The sequence below is a fragment of the Cyanistes caeruleus genome, chromosome 6 (genome assembly GCF_971803275.1).
Source record: "Cyanistes caeruleus chromosome 6, bCyaCae1.hap1.1, whole genome shotgun sequence".
Classification (NCBI taxonomy): Eukaryota; Metazoa; Chordata; class Aves; order Passeriformes; family Paridae; genus Cyanistes; species Cyanistes caeruleus.
The window spans coordinates 66,286,950-66,303,241 of record NC_141706.1 but is presented as its reverse complement, the minus strand read 5'-3'; the positions used below and the strand labels follow the sequence as shown (position 1 = coordinate 66,303,241).

At 54.6% G+C, this 16,292-nt stretch overlaps 1 protein-coding gene across 1 annotated transcript; it reads left to right on the top strand.

Annotated features, from left to right (window-relative positions):
• The first annotated feature begins 153 nt into the window (after positions 1-153).
• GPR137C (G protein-coupled receptor 137C) lies at positions 154-15,352 on the top strand. Its single transcript, XM_086892304.1, has 7 exons — positions 154-629; positions 7,795-7,838; positions 8,494-8,722; positions 11,075-11,224; positions 11,738-11,860; positions 11,954-12,069; positions 12,943-15,352. Exons 1-7 carry the CDS (start codon positions 297-299, stop codon positions 13,091-13,093), a joined length of 1,146 nt encoding a protein of 381 aa, XP_086748430.1. The 5' UTR covers positions 154-296; the 3' UTR covers positions 13,094-15,352.
• Positions 15,353-16,292: the final 940 nt, after the last annotated feature.

Here is a 16,292-nt window from a genome sequence, read left to right as displayed (position 1 = left end):
CAGTGGGCGCGGCGGGTGGGCGCGGCGGGGGGCGTGGCCAGAGGGCGGCCAATGGGGAGCGCGCGCCGCCGCCCCTCAAATCAGCGGGCTCAGCCGGCTGTCCCCGGCACGGAGTTGTTTGGCGGCGGGCGGGCGGGCGGGCGGTGCAGCCGGGCGGGCGGGAGGGAGGAGGAGGAGGAGAAGAAGAAGGGGAAGGGGGAAAGGGAAAGGGGGGGGGGCGCTCCCTTTTGTTGCATGGGGGTGTCCAGCCGGGGCTGAGGGAAGGCAGGGAGGGGGTCGGTGCCTCCCGCTGCCCCATGGCCCTCGCTGAGGGGGCGGCCGTGCCCTACGCCGTGGAGCTGGGGCTCACCGTGCTCCACACGGCGCTCTACGCCGCGCTCTTCCTCTTCGCCTACCTGCAGCTCTGGCTGCTGCTCTACTACCGCGAGCGGCGGCTGAGTTACCACACGCTCTGCCTCTTCCTCTGCCTGCTCTGGGCAGCCCTCAGGACCACCCTGTTCTCCTTCTACCTGCAGAATTCCCTGCAGGCCCTCCGCCTCCAGCAGCCCTTCGCCCACTGGCTCCTGTACTGCCTGCCCGGCTGCCTCCTCTTCTCCAGCCTCTGCCTCCTCAACCTCTATTTCGCCGAGGTAAGTTTTGCCTTTTGGGGAAAAACCCCTCCAAAATTCCCTTTCCCAAACCTCCACCCTGCGGGACAGCAGGGGCTGGAAGCTCCTCTTCAGCCAGCTCTCCAAACTTGGAGCGCCCTGGAGCCGAGGCTTTGGGCTGGGATGGGGATGAGAGCATCCCGCTGAGGGTGGGAGGCGATCCTGGGGGATCTGCCCTCGGGGGAGGCTTTGGGACAGCCTGGGGGGATGCAGGGCTGTGCCCTGAATCCCGGCTTGGAAAGAAGCGCAGGGATTGTGTCCTGAATCCAGCCCTCGCTACAGACTTCGGGACAGGCTGGGGGGATGCAGGGGTTGTGCCCTGAATCTAAACTCGGCGGGGGAGGCACAAGGATTGTGCCCGGAATCCAGGCTTGGGGACAAGCACGGGGATTGTGCCCTGAATCCAAGCTTGGGGGGCGGGGTGGGATTTGGGGGGGATGGTGTGAGCTAAAAGTGTTCCCAGAATCCCAGCATCAGGGATTTGGGGTGCAGAGCTGTAGCCTGACTGCAGACCCCAGCGTGGGGGGGTGGGGGGCAGGCACATGCCCTGAATTTGGGATTTGGGGGGTGCAGGGAGATGCCCTGCTCCCAGGTGAGGTTTTCCTCTTTGCAACCCAGACCCACGGCGAGGTGTTTGTGTGTGGGGGCATCACTTGAGGGACTGTTTTGCATATATATTTTATTTTTTTTTAATTGATTTCCCTTCTGCAAAGGGGACCAGAAAGTGGCAGCAGCAGGGGCTGCTCTGGCCTGGAGTGATGCCAACCATTACGTCACCAGCCAGAGCCTCTTCTGCTATTGTTGCTGCGCTCCCTCCTTCTCTCCATCGCTCCGCTGCGAGCCGGGCTTGTTGTTCCGCAGCTTGTCAGACAAAAAAAAAACCCGAGATCCCTCACACAACAGCCCGGGGCAACCGAGGGGGGCCCTTTCCCATCACCAGCATCGCTGCTGGGACAGTGCGGAGCCGCTTGTTATTGTCACCGAGCTGTGTCCCTGCTTTTCTGGGTTTCCCCATCACTCGTGTCGTGATTTTTAGCCTCCTTTTCTTAGTCCTTCCACTTGCCTTTATCTCCTAAAGCCCTGGCTCTCCCCTCCCCATCCTCCTCCTGAATATTTTGTTTCTGCTCCAGTTTCTCGTGAGCAGCCCTCTGCTCGCCTGCCTCCCGGTTCGCTGCCTATTTATGAAACAAGTCACCACTTTTTCCTTCCAGCTTTGTTGTTGTTGTTGGGATTTCTTTGCTCTGCAGCTCTCAGCTGTTCCCCAGCCTCACAAAGGAAACGCTAGCACACAGCGAAATCACTCCGTCGCTCCGATGTGTCACCCACAGGAGTTATGATTTCATTTTCCCCAGGACATTCATGTGATACTTGGAGCAGTGGGGTTGTTCCGCTGTTTTGGTTCTTTTCCCCCCTCTCTTTCCCCCCCCAATAAACACCTGGAGGTTTGGGGGTGAGCTGCCTGTTGCAAAAGCTGTCGGAGGTGTTGTTGATGGAGTGGCAGTGGAATAACAAATGGTGCATAGAGTGCACAAATCCATCTTGTCTGCTCGAGGGAGCCTGACCTCCTGATCGCTCCAGCCACGAGGGGTTTGTGTCCCTTGAAAGGCAGAGATTCTGCTCTGCTCCACAGAGTGGCTGGATTTCTGTTTTCCTCTAGGTCACTGGATTTGACAGCAGATTTGCCTCTCTGCAGGCTTGTTTAAAGGTCCTCTTAAAGTAAATCCAAATAGATTCCCAGGCTTCTCCTCCTCCCACGATATCTGTTTTTCAGTGAACTCTGTATATATCCCACTTTTTCTCCTTGAAGACCTAGAGCCAAGGGAAATCCTGTCTGAGGAAATAAGAGCTCCGAATCTGGAGTGGGGAAGGATAAAGTGACTTATGAAAATGGGTCTGCTTGCTCAGCTCCAGGGAGGGCCTGACAATTCCCTGGAACAACCAGGAGGGGTGTCCATCACTCCGTGGGGTTTTTGGGAAATCTCAGCAGTGAAGCTCCAGAGATCTGGAGAAAAAAATGGAAAGCCTCTGGAGCTTTTCTGGCTCCCATGATCTAGAGGTGACTGGTGTGTTTACTGGTGTGACTCCAGCAGAATGTGCCCATCCATCCCCAGTTTTTAAGGGCCACTTGGCAGCAGTCTGTGGGAGGACACTGAGCTTCTGCTGTCCTGGGGGTGGCATCCTGATCCGAGATGTCCTCGGCTAAAAGCACGGGCTGCTGCTGTGCTGAGGGCCTGGCTCATTGTCCCTGTGCACAGAGCCTCCTTTGTGGAGATGCTGGAGAAATGGCATCTGGGGAAGAAAATGGCCTGTGCTGTTATTTGAGCTGATCTGGCTTGATTTACGGAGCTCCTCAGGCTGTGTAGAGGCTGAGGATGGAATGGTGGAGGGGGAGAAGCTCCAGGAAACAGATACCCATGGAGAACTGGTATTACTTGACACTCCAGGCTGTTCAAGGGCTGAAATTCAAATTTGCTAAACTGCCTGGTGTTCCTCCTTTCCGTGGGGACAGGCTGTCCTCTTCCTATCCCATCTTGGCCCCTGAGATTCCTGAGGGGATGCAGAGACCTGACAGAATGAGTGTGGGATGTGGATTTCTGTTTGATAGGAGTCCCAGAATGGTTTGGGTTGGAAGGGACCTTAAAGCTCATCTCATTCCACCCCCTGCCATGGGCAGAGACACTTCCCACTGTCCCAGCTTGCTCCAGCCTGGTCTTGGACACTTCCAGGGATCCAGGGGCAGCCACAGCTTCTCTGGGCACCCTGTGCCAGGGCCTCAGCCAGGAATTCCTTCCCAATATTCCATCTATCCCTGCCCTCTGGCAGTGGGAAGCCATTCTTGTGTCCTTTCATTCCATGCTCTTGTCCTCTCCAGCTCTCATGTTGATACTTGGGATACTTTTCCCACCTGGAACATTTGGCTTGGGAGCATCTCTTCCTTTCTACTTCAGCTTGTACCAGGAGTCTTTTCCTGGGAATCTGGAGTTCACAGTCCCATCTGGTCAGAATTCCTCAAATCCACTCCCAGTCTTGCCTCAATAGCTCTGGTATCCAACCCTGGATGCTCCTTTGCCTTGCCTTGGGAATAGCTCCTGTGCTGCCAGCTGCTTGAATGATGGCACCTTCCCCAAGTGTCTGCCACTCCTGCTTGTCCCCAGGTCTTTGTTAGGAGCACCGTGGAAATGGAAATACATGGAGAGAGTTCAGGATATTTAACCAGGAGAAAAGGAGGTTCAGGAGGGACCTTGTGGCTCTGCACAACTCCTTGACAGGAGGGGGCAGCCAGGGCTCTGCTCCCAGGGGACAAGAGGAAATGGCCTCAAGCTGTGCTAGGGGTGGTTTAAATGGAATAGTAGGGAAAAATTCTCCTTGGAAAGGGTTGTTAGGCATTGGAAGGAGCTGCCCAGGGAGGTTTGGAGTCCACAACCCTGGAGGTATCCAGGGAGTCCCTGGAGGTGGTGCTCAGTGCTCTGGGCTTATGACAAGGTGGGGATGGGGCACAGCTTGGACCTGATGGCCTTGGAGGTCTTCTCCAACCCAAATGATTCTGTGAAATGCAGCCATAACAACCTTGATCTTAAAGACCTTCTTGAGCCCTTGGCACTCCTGGTTGTCCTGGGAATCAGCAGCTGGCACAGTGATGAGTAAGGAATGCTGGCCTGGTGGGGCTGATGGTGTGGCCAGAGCCCTTCACCTGCCTGGGTTTCTCTAAGTGCTCCATCAGCCCCTTTCATCCTTTCCTGCTCTAATTGTGCTGGAGACAGGCATGGGGAGAGCATCCAGCCTGGGAGATGTTTGTCCTTACTGTCCTGGATCTTCCCACCTTCTCAGATGGAAAACTGGGAAAATCTCCATCCTTCATTTCCCTCTTTCACCTTCCCAGTGTAGCAGGCACCTGGCAGTGCCCTGTGCCTCGGAGGGACAGCTGGTGAGGGATCACTGAAACTCCAAACTGCTCCATCCCAGAGCTGATGATTCCCATGTTTCCCAGATGAACAGGTGGCCCTGCTGGGGACCAGCTATTCTAGGAAAGGACAGAGCATGCAATATTGCAGCCTGTGTTGATGATGGCATGGAATGATCTGGATATTAATATGAGGATGGTGAGAGATCCTCATGGAGAGTTCCAGCTTTTCTTCTGTGGATTGAAGCGGGGGCTTGCACACTTGGTACAAGGTGTGATCCCAAAACAGTCTCTGCTGTGCTCCTGTTATCTCACCTGGTGAGGGAAGGGATCTGGCTGGGGATGCTCCTGCAGCTGAGCTGTGCTGGGGCAGGGCAGGGTTGTGTCTTGTATCTGCAGAGCCCAAATCCTTGTTGTCTTTATGAAGCAAACAAGAATTTGATTGCAGTGGACAACAACAAGTTCCTGGATCTTTCAGATCTGCTGAGACCAGCTTGGTTTTGGTCCAGCCTAAATGCCTCACTGTTAGAGTAGAGATCCTGCCTTGTGCAGGTACTGGGAGTGGTCCTTGGATTCATCTGTAGGATCTGGGATGTGCCACTTATGTTCCCTTAGCAGCTGTGACACCTCCAGTGCACCTTCTGAGGGTGAGTGTGTCTCTTGAACACACCCTTAGGACTCTCTGGGCTGTGATGTGAGCAAGGAAATCACTTCTGTGGGGTAAATCCACTCATCACAAACCCAAAGCCTCTGGCATCACGGAGAGCTTTGGTGTCTGCAGCTCATTTCAGCCTCACCTTCAGCTGATGTGGAGTGCTCAAGGGATCCATGGCTTTGGAAAGGCACCTGAGTATTCCAAACTGCTGTAAAGGGCTTGTTCAGGAGTAAATGTTCCCAGTTCTGCTGAGACCTCTGTTCCCTGTTTTCATGCTTGACTTCTGGAGCTGGGCTCAGCTCAAAGTTGGAGGAACTGTTCGGTTTGCACGGATTGCTGCTCACAGCTCGGCCTAATGCACCTGCTGGGGTGCATTAGGGCTCTGTTTTCCTGGTTTTCTGGAGAACAGGATTGCTCCTGAGCTCCCTGTGCTGGATTTTTCACAGCAGAACCCTCTGCCTGAGCTGTCCTTGGGCTCTGAGAGCAGCAGAGCCCCGTGCAGGAGGCTCAGAGCTCGTCTCAAGGATAAGAACCCCGAGACACCCTGTGCCCACTGCTGGTGGCACCTCCTGACCCAGTCCCTGGGAAGGAAAAGCAACCTTCAGATAACTTATCAGCCTTAATAACCAAAAGCACCAAAGCAGGGGTGTGTGTTCCCTTCCTGAAGTTATAGGAATAACTGTCCAGGGGCTAATAAAAGTGTAAGGCTGGAGCTGTGGTCTCCCTCCGCTTTCCGTGGCAGCGGGCCAAGCGTGAGGCTCAAATTGCTGTTGCACTCTTAACCCTGACTCAGCTTTGTGTGCCTTAATCCCTGGGGCTGCAGGGGAGGGTTTGGGAAGAGTGTCCTGCCTAAAACAGCATCTTCCTGTGAGCCAGGGGCACTTCCCTGCTCAGCTGAGGGGCTGTTCTCTGCTGAGAACACGACATTCCCAGCTGGAATACCAGCCAGGGACTCTGCAGAGCTGTTCAGAGGCTGAGGTTACAGACAGAGCCACAGCAGGAGTGCAGATTCCTCAGTGGATTTCCATGCTGCTGGAATGGGTGCTGAACCAGGAGTTTCCCAGCTGGATGTCACCGATTCCCATTTTGACAGGACAAGAGGAAAGAGCCTCCAGTTGTGCCAGGGAATATTTAGATCCTAACTGGATGCTGGGGAAAAAATTCTTCAGTGGAAGGGTGGTGAAGTGTTGGAACAGGGTGTTCAGGGCAATGGTGGAGTTCCCATCCCTGGAAGTGTTGAAAAAACTTGGGGATGTGGCACTTGAGGGCATGGTTTAGTGGTGGATGTGGTGGTGCTGGATTAGTGGTTGGACTTGATGATCTTGAAGGGCTTTTCCAGCCTCAGTGATTCAGTGATTCCATGACACTCCCGACGTGCCTGAATGTCACCCACAAGACAAACAAGGCAGGATTCAGGGATAGTTCTGTTTTGGAGTCACCACGTGGCCCTTCCAAGGCCCAGTTTCCTGTAACTGAGATGAGTTTTAGGGCTCAGAGGGGATTGTGCCACACTCCTGTACCTCTGTGGGCCAGGACAGAGAACATTCCTGAGCCTGGATACCTCCCTGTGCTGAAGAACCGTGTCTCATTCCCCAACAAGCTGAGCTCGTCCTCCCTCAGCCTCGGGAAGAGGAGCCAGGCAGTGGAAGTGGCTCTTGGAAGAGAATCACTGAAGCTGTCCAATGTCCTTTGAAATGCTTGGAACCACTGCAGTGCCTCAGACAACCCTCAGATCCTGAAATGTCTCTGGAAATCCTGTTGGCAGCAGCCCGATTCCTGAAGCTCATGTGCCATTTCTGCCTCAGTGCTGACTTGGAAGCAGGAGCCAAGGAATCCCACCAGGATAAAAGCAGCCTGGGAGGGGATGAGTGATCCTTCACTGCTGACAGGGAAGGCTCCTTGTGGGAGAAGAGAAACTCCAGACCTGTGCAGTGATCCCACAAGTACAGGTGGGATCACTCTGGATGTGTCTGTGCCTCTTCCCAGGTTCCTTTGAAGTCTCTGATCAGGACATGTGGCTGGATGTGACCCCTGGGATCCTTCCTGAGGGGGTCTGGACCTGGAGCTGGCCACAACCCAGCTCCTGACCAGTGTGAGCACTGCTTCCCTGTGCCTTTGCAGCAGGAATTCACTGTGAATTCCTGTGAATTCAGGAATCTGAGCTGTGATTTGGGAGTATCTGCACCTTCCTAAACTGTCCCTACTCCTCTGGATTCTATGGGAATCCAGCATGGGTGAGGTCCTAAAACAGCCCAAAACATTGGGAAAAGGAGATATATTTCTGAAGGATTTTAATGACTTTTAAGTGCTGCTAAACTCCCTTTTCTTCAAGGCTTTGAGGCGTGGTGTTAAAGTGCTTGTCACTTATGGGATGTTAAATATGTTTATGGTTGTTAGGAACCTGTGTTTGGGCTGGGCTTGTACAAGAAAAAAGTACCATTCTTTTGGGTCCAGAGCAAGACTTGGTGCTAATAAATAATCCAGAGTCCTTGGAGATGCCCAGTGGGATTCTGGTTCCCTGCTCATCTCTTGATAAAGTTGAAAGGAAGCTGTGGGCCGTGTAAAATAACCTGTGCAAATCTTTCCTCCAGGTCATATTCAAAGTGAAATGTGCAGCTGAATTCAACAAGTACAAGTAAGTGCTGCTGTCCTGACCTTCCCTTCAGAGCTGGTCCCAGGGGAACTGGCTGGGAATGGGAGGGTCAGGCCCCAAAAGCTGAGCAGAGCTCTAATTCCATACCTGTGCTCTGAGAAAGGAGCAGAGTTGGACCTTGGAGCAGGACTGGGAAGTTCAGGGGAGCATCCCAATTTCCCTGGGTGGACTCTTAGGATCATTCTGAGCTGTCCCAGGGAAGATGTGCAGAACAAGGCTGGAGCAATGGGTGAGCCCCAGGTTTGAGCAGCCCAGGTGCTTCCCAGGGAAACCCAGGGTGGAAAATGCAAGCTCCAGTGGCTCTCAATAAAGGAGTTGCAGTGGTTGTGATGACTCATGGCTTATTGACTGGAGTTAATGCAGAGCTGGAGCAACACTTAAAATCTGCAAGATAAGAACCTGACTGTCAGAAGATGAGTCTTGTAACTCATGACTGCTTACGCTGCTCATGTGTTATGAGAGCAGCTCCAACAAATCCTCTGCAGCCTTGGGCTGCCGGGACAACCCCTGAAATTTGCAGGAATGCCCGAGTTTCCCAGCAAGCAGAGCACTGGGAGGGTCTGCTGAGACAGGAGGGACGTGCAGAATGAACCTGCCCTTGTCTCCCTGACCATTGTTCCCCTCCCCATCTCTCCAGGGTTGTGTTGTACCTGGGCTCCATCCTCACCAGCCTCCTGTTCCTCGTTGTGAATTTAACCTGTGCGATGCTGATCCACGGCGAGGTCCCCGAGAAGCAGCTGAGGTGGACGGTCCTGGCCCGGGCTCTGGTCAACGACAGCCTCTTCATCCTCTGTGCCATCTCCCTGGCCTGCTGCATGTGCAAACTGGGAAAGATGTCTTCAGCCAACGTCTACCTCGAGTCCAAGGTGGGTAAATTCCTTGGGAATTCCCACTGGGACTGCTCAGCTGGAGCTGGGTGTGCTCACTGGCCTGGTGGCACCTGAGCTGCTCTTGCTCAAATTCTCCTTCCAGTGGGGAGGTGGCAGCTCTTGGATTCCCCCCTTGCACAAAGTGCACTCTCCTGCTGTGGGAGTGATGTTTCCTGCATGTTTTAGGGGAATACTTTGTCTGCAGATTTGGCATAATAGATTTATGAGCTGCTTCTGCTTTTCAGGCACAGGAAATCCCAGGTTTGCCTTGATGAGAGGGCTCTCTGAGAGCAGCAGATGCCGTTTTTGCTGTGTGTTTTTTACCTGTGGCAGGTGTGTCATGACTCCCTTCAAAGGGGATCCCCCAGAAATCCAGTTTTAGCTGAACTCTCTGCTTGAGTAGGATGAGATGTTCTGGATGAGATGAGCATTTTGGAATGGGAGGAGAAGTTGCTGTAGGTCCTGTCCCAAAGCAGGACAGGCAAGGGAATGAACACACCCCCTTTTCCAGAAGATAGGGAAGTGGAAAAGCCACCAGCAGTGCAGCAGGAGGCTGCACTCAGTGTCCACTTGAGTGCCTGCAAACATCTGGAGGAAAAACCAGAGCACCTGAGCATAGGCAGTTGAAGCTGAGGCTTTCTGCAGGAGATGTCTGTCTCCCTAAGCAGCAGAGGGCTTTGGTGGCTTCCCAGAATCCAGGATTTGTGGGCTGGGTCTGGTGTCCTGCTTGGCTCCTCTGACAGCTGTCCAGAGGCTGCAGGTTACATCCAGACCTGCAGTGAGGCAGGGGCAGAGAAGCTGCTCACATCCCTGCTGGCCTGGGCCTGGTGTCCAGCTCTGACTGGCTCTGGGCACTCATTAACTCACCCAGTTCCCCCAGTGGAGGAACTTCCTCTCCTCACAAGCCTGAGGCTGCTCCTGGGCTGGGTACAACCTGCTCCAGGGAAGCCTCTGGATACTCACCCTGGCTGTCTGCTCAAGGTCTCTGCCTCCCTCCCCTGCCTTGGGGGCATCCCCTGGTGTTGTGTGGGGGGAATTGCTGCAAAAACAGGGTGGGGATGAGCAGGAATGTTAGCCAGGTGCCCCAGAAGGTTGTCCTGGCCCTGAACTCAGAGCCATGCAGCAGGGCTGGAGGCTGCTGCCTCCACACTGAAGGTGAGAATGTTGGAGCTGTGGGAAGGAGGCTGGACTGCAGCCAGCTCCTGTCCTGTGGTCCTTGTGAGCTGGAGATTTGCTTCAGCAGCCTTTGTGCCTCACTGTGCTGGCCTGAGCACCACAGGCTCAGCTCCCAGTGACAGCAGGATGTGTGCTGGGCTTCAGTGCTGTCACTTGTCTGTTGGCATCTCTCTCAAGACACTGTCCTGAGCTCCAAATCTAGGAAAATAGAGCTGGGATGTGGAGCAGGCCTGTGGGATGATCTTCCCCAGCAGATTCTCCGCTTAAACACAAAAACACAGCTCAGGTGCTGAGGGTGTTTGCCCCCCTCACTGTGACTTGGTGCCTCCCAGCAGCTATTAAAGGGTTTCAAGGGTGAATTTAACACAACCTGGTTTGTCCCTGCATTCCTGAGTGGTTTGAGTTGGAAGGGATTTTAAATCCCATCCAGTTCCAATGGGAACTGCCCTGCCATGGGCTACCTTTAACTAGATCAGGTTGCTCCAAGCCCCATCCAGCCTGGCCTTGGACACTTCCAGGGAACCAGGGACAGCCACAGCTTCTCTGGGCACCCTGGGCCAGAGAAGACCAAGAATTTACTCCCAGTATCCCATCTAACCCTGCCTTTTGTCTGAAGCCATTCCCTTGACCTGGCCCTCCAGGCCACTGTAAATGTTCTCTCTCTCCATCTTTCCTGTGGGCTCCCTTCAGCTACTGGGGTTCAAGCTCTGGGTCTTTCTGGCCACCCCAAATATTTGAGCTTCTTTCCTAGACAAACACTGTGTGCAGTGTTGGGGTGCAGCAGGGGCTGGGTGAACACCTCTGCAGAGTCTGGGCTGTAAAGCAGAAGTTGATTTTGCTGCTGCTTGGTTGTTGTCCTTGTGGAGATCCCCAGAGGAGAGCAGGGGGTGGAACAGCATCTCCCTGGACCCCCAGCTCAGACCTGGCTGATAAAATCCTGCCAGGGACACTCCAGTGCCTCAGATCCTTCCCTGCTCCCAGGCAGCTCTGGCTGTGTGGCTCCTGCAATGAACTCATCACATGAGAAAGCTCTTACCCAGCTCTGAATATTTTAGCAACAACATACAAATGTTCTGGGTCATTCTTGCCTGCACAGCTGCTCGTGCATTTAAGGGAACAGGGAAGAACATCACAGCTCTGTATTGAAACCCTTTTTATTTCTTGCTGTCCTAGGGAACATCTGTCTGCCAGGCTATTCTGGTGGGATCTGTAGTGGCCCTCCTGTATTCCTCAAGGGCTTGCTATAACCTGGTAGCTGTGGCCATATCTCCAGACAATGTTCCTGGTCCTTTCAACTATGGCTGGGACAACCTTTCAGACAAGGTGAGTGTTTGACCCCCAATCCAGAGCTGGTGAAGTGAAATGCAGTCACTCCTCATCATGTGAGGGTGACCGGGGGGTTCTGGGGGGTGTCTGGGTTGCTGAACCCCCACATGAGCTGCCTTTCTGCTCTGCTAGCTCTTTCCACCCAGCAAACCTGAGTCCTCCTCTCCCCAGCCACTTCTTCAGGAAGGATTCCCTGTTGTGCCCTTCCCTTTCAGCCTGCCAACTCTTCTTTTGAGGGAGAGGAGGGACAACTCAACTAGAGCAGAACAGCAATGCTTAATCAGGCGTGGCTGTGTGTGAGGGAGAGTTGCTGGTGTGGGCAGGGAGCTCCCAGTGCCCTGGCAGCACCCTCTGAGCAGAACCAGCTCACCCAAACCAGCCAGGTGAAGGTCACTGTGCTGGGTTAGGGACTCCTGCCTTTGGAAAGGTTCCTCTGCACCCCCAGTTGCAGCTTTTGGGAGCTCTGTGGGTGGCTGGGAAGACACAGACCCCTGTGCCTTGTGCCCACAGGTGCACGTGGAGGTGAGCAGCGAGGAGTACGTGGTGTTTGGAGTGGTCCTGTTCCTCTGGGAGCTGGTGCCAACCACTTTTGTGGTGCTGTTCTTCCGTGCTCAGAGACTGAGCCAGAACCTGGTAGGCCTGAGCGACCCCCCCTGTGCTGGGAGGATGCCTGGGGTGACTTTTGGGAATGTTTTGCTTCTGGCCTAACTCCTTTCTCCTTGGCAGACTCCAGCTGGGATGGTCAACAGCCACAGCTACAGCTCCAGGGCCTATTTCTTTGACAATCCCAGACGCTACGACAGCGACGATGACTTGTCACGGCTCGGGGCCAGGGAAGGAGGGTAAGGAAGGGTTGTGCTGCTGCTCTGCTGCCCTCTGGGGAAGCAACAGAGCTCCTGGCTTCTCCTCCTAGGAAAAACTTTGATGGAAGAGGCAGCTTGGGCAAGATAGATGGGGCAGGCAGCCTCTGGCAGAGCTTTTGTTCCCTTGTGCAGCTCACAAGGAGCTGTTTCTGTTGGGGAGAAGTGACCAGCTCACAGAGGTGGATGTGGATGGTGCTCACAGGTGGTGATTGCAGACAGGAGACCTCATCCAGGAGGGCTGGGATCCATTTCAGAGGCTCTGAAATGATCTCCAGAGGGGTTTCTCCACTGGGAAGTGAGAGCTGGTGCAGTCCTGGGAGGGAGCTGGACAAAGCTCTGCAGAAGCACTGGTGTGGGGGAGAACAGTCAGGTATCCCCATCAAAACTCCTCTGAGGCATCCTGGCAGCCCTGTCATCATGGAACCATGGAATGGTTTGGGCTGGAAGAGACCTTAAAGACCATCTAGTTCCACCCCCTGCCGTGGGCAGGGACACCTCCCACTGCACTGGGTTGCTCCAAGCCCTGTCCAACCTGGCCTGGAACACTTTACTTCAGTTCCACTTCACTTCCAAGTCCCTCACTTGCTGCCCAGGGGTGCAGTGAGCACTTCAGAGGTTCTGGCTCCTCTTGACCAGTGCTGTGGGGCCTGGTGCTCTTCTCCTTGTAGCTGTCTCATCAAAGCCAAGTTCCCTGGGGATACCGTACCTCCAAACTTCAACACCCTGACCAGTGCTGGGAGCAGAAGTCTGGAGGAGCCAAGTTATTCATCCCTAAAAACTCCTTGCCTGTTTTTTTCTGCCTCTCCTTCAGCTTGGCCACCCCTCAGCCTGTGTTTTCTGTCTCTCCTGCAGCTTGGCCACTCCTCAGTGCTCGGGTTTCTACGGCTCTCTGGCTGGCACCGACAGCGGGAGCGCCGCGGACAGCGCGCCCTTGCTCTGCGCCGCTGGCGGCTCGGAGACCAACCAGCACCACCACAGCTCCCACCCTGCCCCACAGAACTGAGGAGGCTCCCTCTCTTCCCAGAGTGGCACTCGTGTATAGGATTGTAACCTGGTTTTCCTCTTTTCCTCCTCTCCCCCTGAAGCATCTAACTCATGACACAAACATTCCACTACCTGCCGCAGCTGCGCGCGGGACTGAGCCCAGGGCTGCAGGCAGTTAAGTCAGAGAACTGTGACTTTAAGGTACCATGTAGCAAAGTGAAGCTGAACTCTCTGGAAGCTTTTTTTTTTTCCCTTGGTCTGGTCTTCAAGATGTTGGCAGCTAAATGCACCAGAGCTTCCTCACTAGAAAAGAAACATCAAATGCATATTTGCACTTTTATCTGCACACTTGGAAGGAACGAATCTTGCTCGGGCTGTGCTTGGCCTGAGACTGTTCTAGTTACTCTTTTAATTGCACATCCAGAGCTGGGAGAGGCACTGTCTTCCTGCAAAGACGTGTTCCCCGAAGGACTCTGCATCCTGCCTCCCTGGGAGTGGGGAGCTCTGTCCAGGCAGGGCCCCCGGCGCTGGATGCTGGAGTTTACTGTGCCATATTCCCACCTGGCAGGGCTGGGTGAGGCCTCGGGGCTCGGGAGGGGTCTTGCTCTGCCTGCTGCTCCCACCTGGCTGCTGCCCTGTCCTGCCTGCGTGAGGTCAGTGTTCCTGCTGGCCTTGTGGCAGAGGGACAGGGAGAGGCTGGAGCTGGCTCAGCAGGAGTGTGTGTGCAGGAACGTGTGTGAATGCAGGGCTGCTGCACCCCCTGGGTGCTGGGAGCAGCCCTGCTCCCCCTCCTCCTTGCCCACAGTGGGGCTCCCCTCCTCCCCCTCAGTATTAAATTGCATTTAGCAGATAACCAAGAGTTTTAACCTGAAGTGAATGTGAACTGCTGGGTCCCCACTGAGGTGCAGGGGGCTGCCTGTGGAACGTTGCTGTTGCAGAGGGAAGTGGCAGAAAGCGCAGGGATCTGATCCTTGGGCTCCTTGCTCTGCCCTCCCCGTGGAGCTGGGGCCTCCCAGAGCTGTGGAGTGCACAGGGTGGGAGTGCTGGGTCAGGCTGGGACAGGTCCCTCTGTCTTTCCTTAACCAAAATAGCCAAGTTTGACCTGGCCTGGGCTCTTTGGAGATGAGGCTTGGTGTTATTCCTGGCTTGTCCCTGAGCCAGCTGTGGGGATGAGCAGAGCAGCTTTGGATAAAGGCACCGGTGCACGGAGGGAGCTGCTCTGACCGTGGGGCAAATCCACCTGGGGCTGGTTTTAACCTGCCTCGTGCTGCTCCAGCCCCGGTGTGACACTGGGGGACAGCAACTGCTGTGCTGGGACAACAGCCTGGGAGCTGGAGGGGCCCTTTCTGTGAGAGAAACCCCAGCCCTGGGGCATCCTCACCCCTGGGGCTGTGCCCAGCTCGGGGTCACTTGTCCCACTGCCCCCACCCTGTCCCTGTGCTCACCTCCTGCACTCCTGCTGGCCCTAAAAGGCAGCAAGTCCTGCTTGTTGTTTTGGAGAAGGCAAAGGTGGCAACTCTCAGCACACCCCTTGCTCGAGTCCCTGACCCAGAGCTCCACCCTGGCTGCTCCCCTGTCTCCTGGCAGGAACAGGCTGCTCCATCTCAATCCCTGCTTGGCTTACGGCAAAGCTGCTGAAGGGCCGGGCACTGTCACCCTTCCTTCTGCTCCCATAAGTCTCCAAAGACAGCAAGTGACACTCGTGGCCCCTGTTCTTGCTTAAATTCCAAAGCACTAGGAGCACTTTAAGTTTTACTTTGGAGGGAAAGGAGTGTAGTGCAAAAAAAAAAAAAAAAATTTAAAAAAAAAATTAAAAAAAATTACAAAATCCAAGGGCTACAGGCTCATTGTTCCTCTTGCACTGAAGCACACACCCACAGCACGATCTTCCTGGATTATTTGGGATGGCAGGTCAGGGCAGTGAGCCTCGTTGCTGATGGACCCCTGAGCGACTGGCCAAGCGTTTGGGTTTTACTCCTTTGTCCGGTGGATTCCGAACCGACCGCTCCTCCCGGGGCCGGTCCCGTGTTTTACTGAAGTCATTTATAGCTGACAAGTTACAAGGACTTTTTTAATGCATAGTTGCCTTTCATTAAACTTTCTTTTGGGTTTTTTTTGTTTTGGTTTTGGGGTTTTTTTGGTATGGTTTAACAGTGTTCTGGCTTTGCAGGCGGGCAGCAGCTGCTGCCCCAGGAGCTGTGGCCAATGAATGTACCTATTTGTTCTTCACTAAACTGTAACCAAGCACTACTCTGTTGAAATAAATTTTAAAATAAAAGGACTTTCTGTGCTGGGATGGCTCCCAGGGTGACCCAGCCAGCTCCAGGTGTGGACCTGCGGTCCTCTGTGCCCTGTCAGGACCTGGCACATCCCATTCCTCTGCTGCCATGGGGCTGGGAGCTCTGGGCTGGGGGTGGCACAGGGGCTTTATCCTCTGCTGTGTCTCTGGCTGCAGCCCTGAGGGCTGGAGCTGTGCCAGGGGAGTTGGATCTCAGGGAAAGATTCTTGGTGACAGAATCCAGAGCTCCAGGAGGGTTTGGACAGCGCTGCCGGGGATGCACAGGGTGGGATTGTTGGGGGGTCTGTGCAGGGCCTGGAGCTGCACTCAGTGACCCTTGTGGACCCAAACCAGCTCAGCTGAGGTTCCATGTGCTCAAACCAGCTCCCAGGGCTGCTCAGACACTTCTGGCTGTGCTTTGTCCTCCCCCAGCAGCACAGAGCTGCACACACCTCCAGACCTGCAGCTTCCTTTATTCCTTTCCCAGGTTTATCCACATCCACACAGCCTTGAGCTAAACACGCTGCCTCTTCCTGCTCTTCCCATCTTTTAGGGTGGAAAGCAGAGGGGTTTCCACACAGATCCAGGCTTGGGGTGGCTTTCCAGCAGCACTGTCCACACCCAAGCCTGTCCTTTGTCCCTGCTGCAGTGTTGGATGGTGGATGGGGCAGAGGGTCTCACCCCAGGGGTTGTGCCCAGCCCAGGAGGGACCCTCTGCCCTTTCCCAGCAGCTCTGCCCCGTGCTGGGCACATCCTTTCCCATCTCAGCATCTTCCCAGCCTCCAGCAGGTGCAAGGAGCAGCAGGAACTGCCTGTTCCCACAAGAAGAGGAAATCTGAAGAAGAGGAATTCACCCCAAGCTCCTACAATCACTTGAAGTTGTTTTTTTGTGCAGCAGAAGTTGGTGTAGACACGCTGTGAGTGAGGGGCTGGTTGGAAT

Coding starts and splice junctions, on each gene's coding strand:
- GPR137C (XM_086892304.1), top strand. CDS start 297: ATGGCCCTCGCTGAGGGGGCGGCCGTGCCCTACGCCGTGGAGCTGGGG. Junction 630..7,794: donor TCAACCTCTATTTCGCCGAG/GTAAGTTTTGCC, acceptor TCTTTCCTCCAG/GTCATATTCAAAGTGAAATG. Junction 11,861..11,953: donor AGAGACTGAGCCAGAACCTG/GTAGGCCTGAGC, acceptor TCTCCTTGGCAG/ACTCCAGCTGGGATGGTCAA.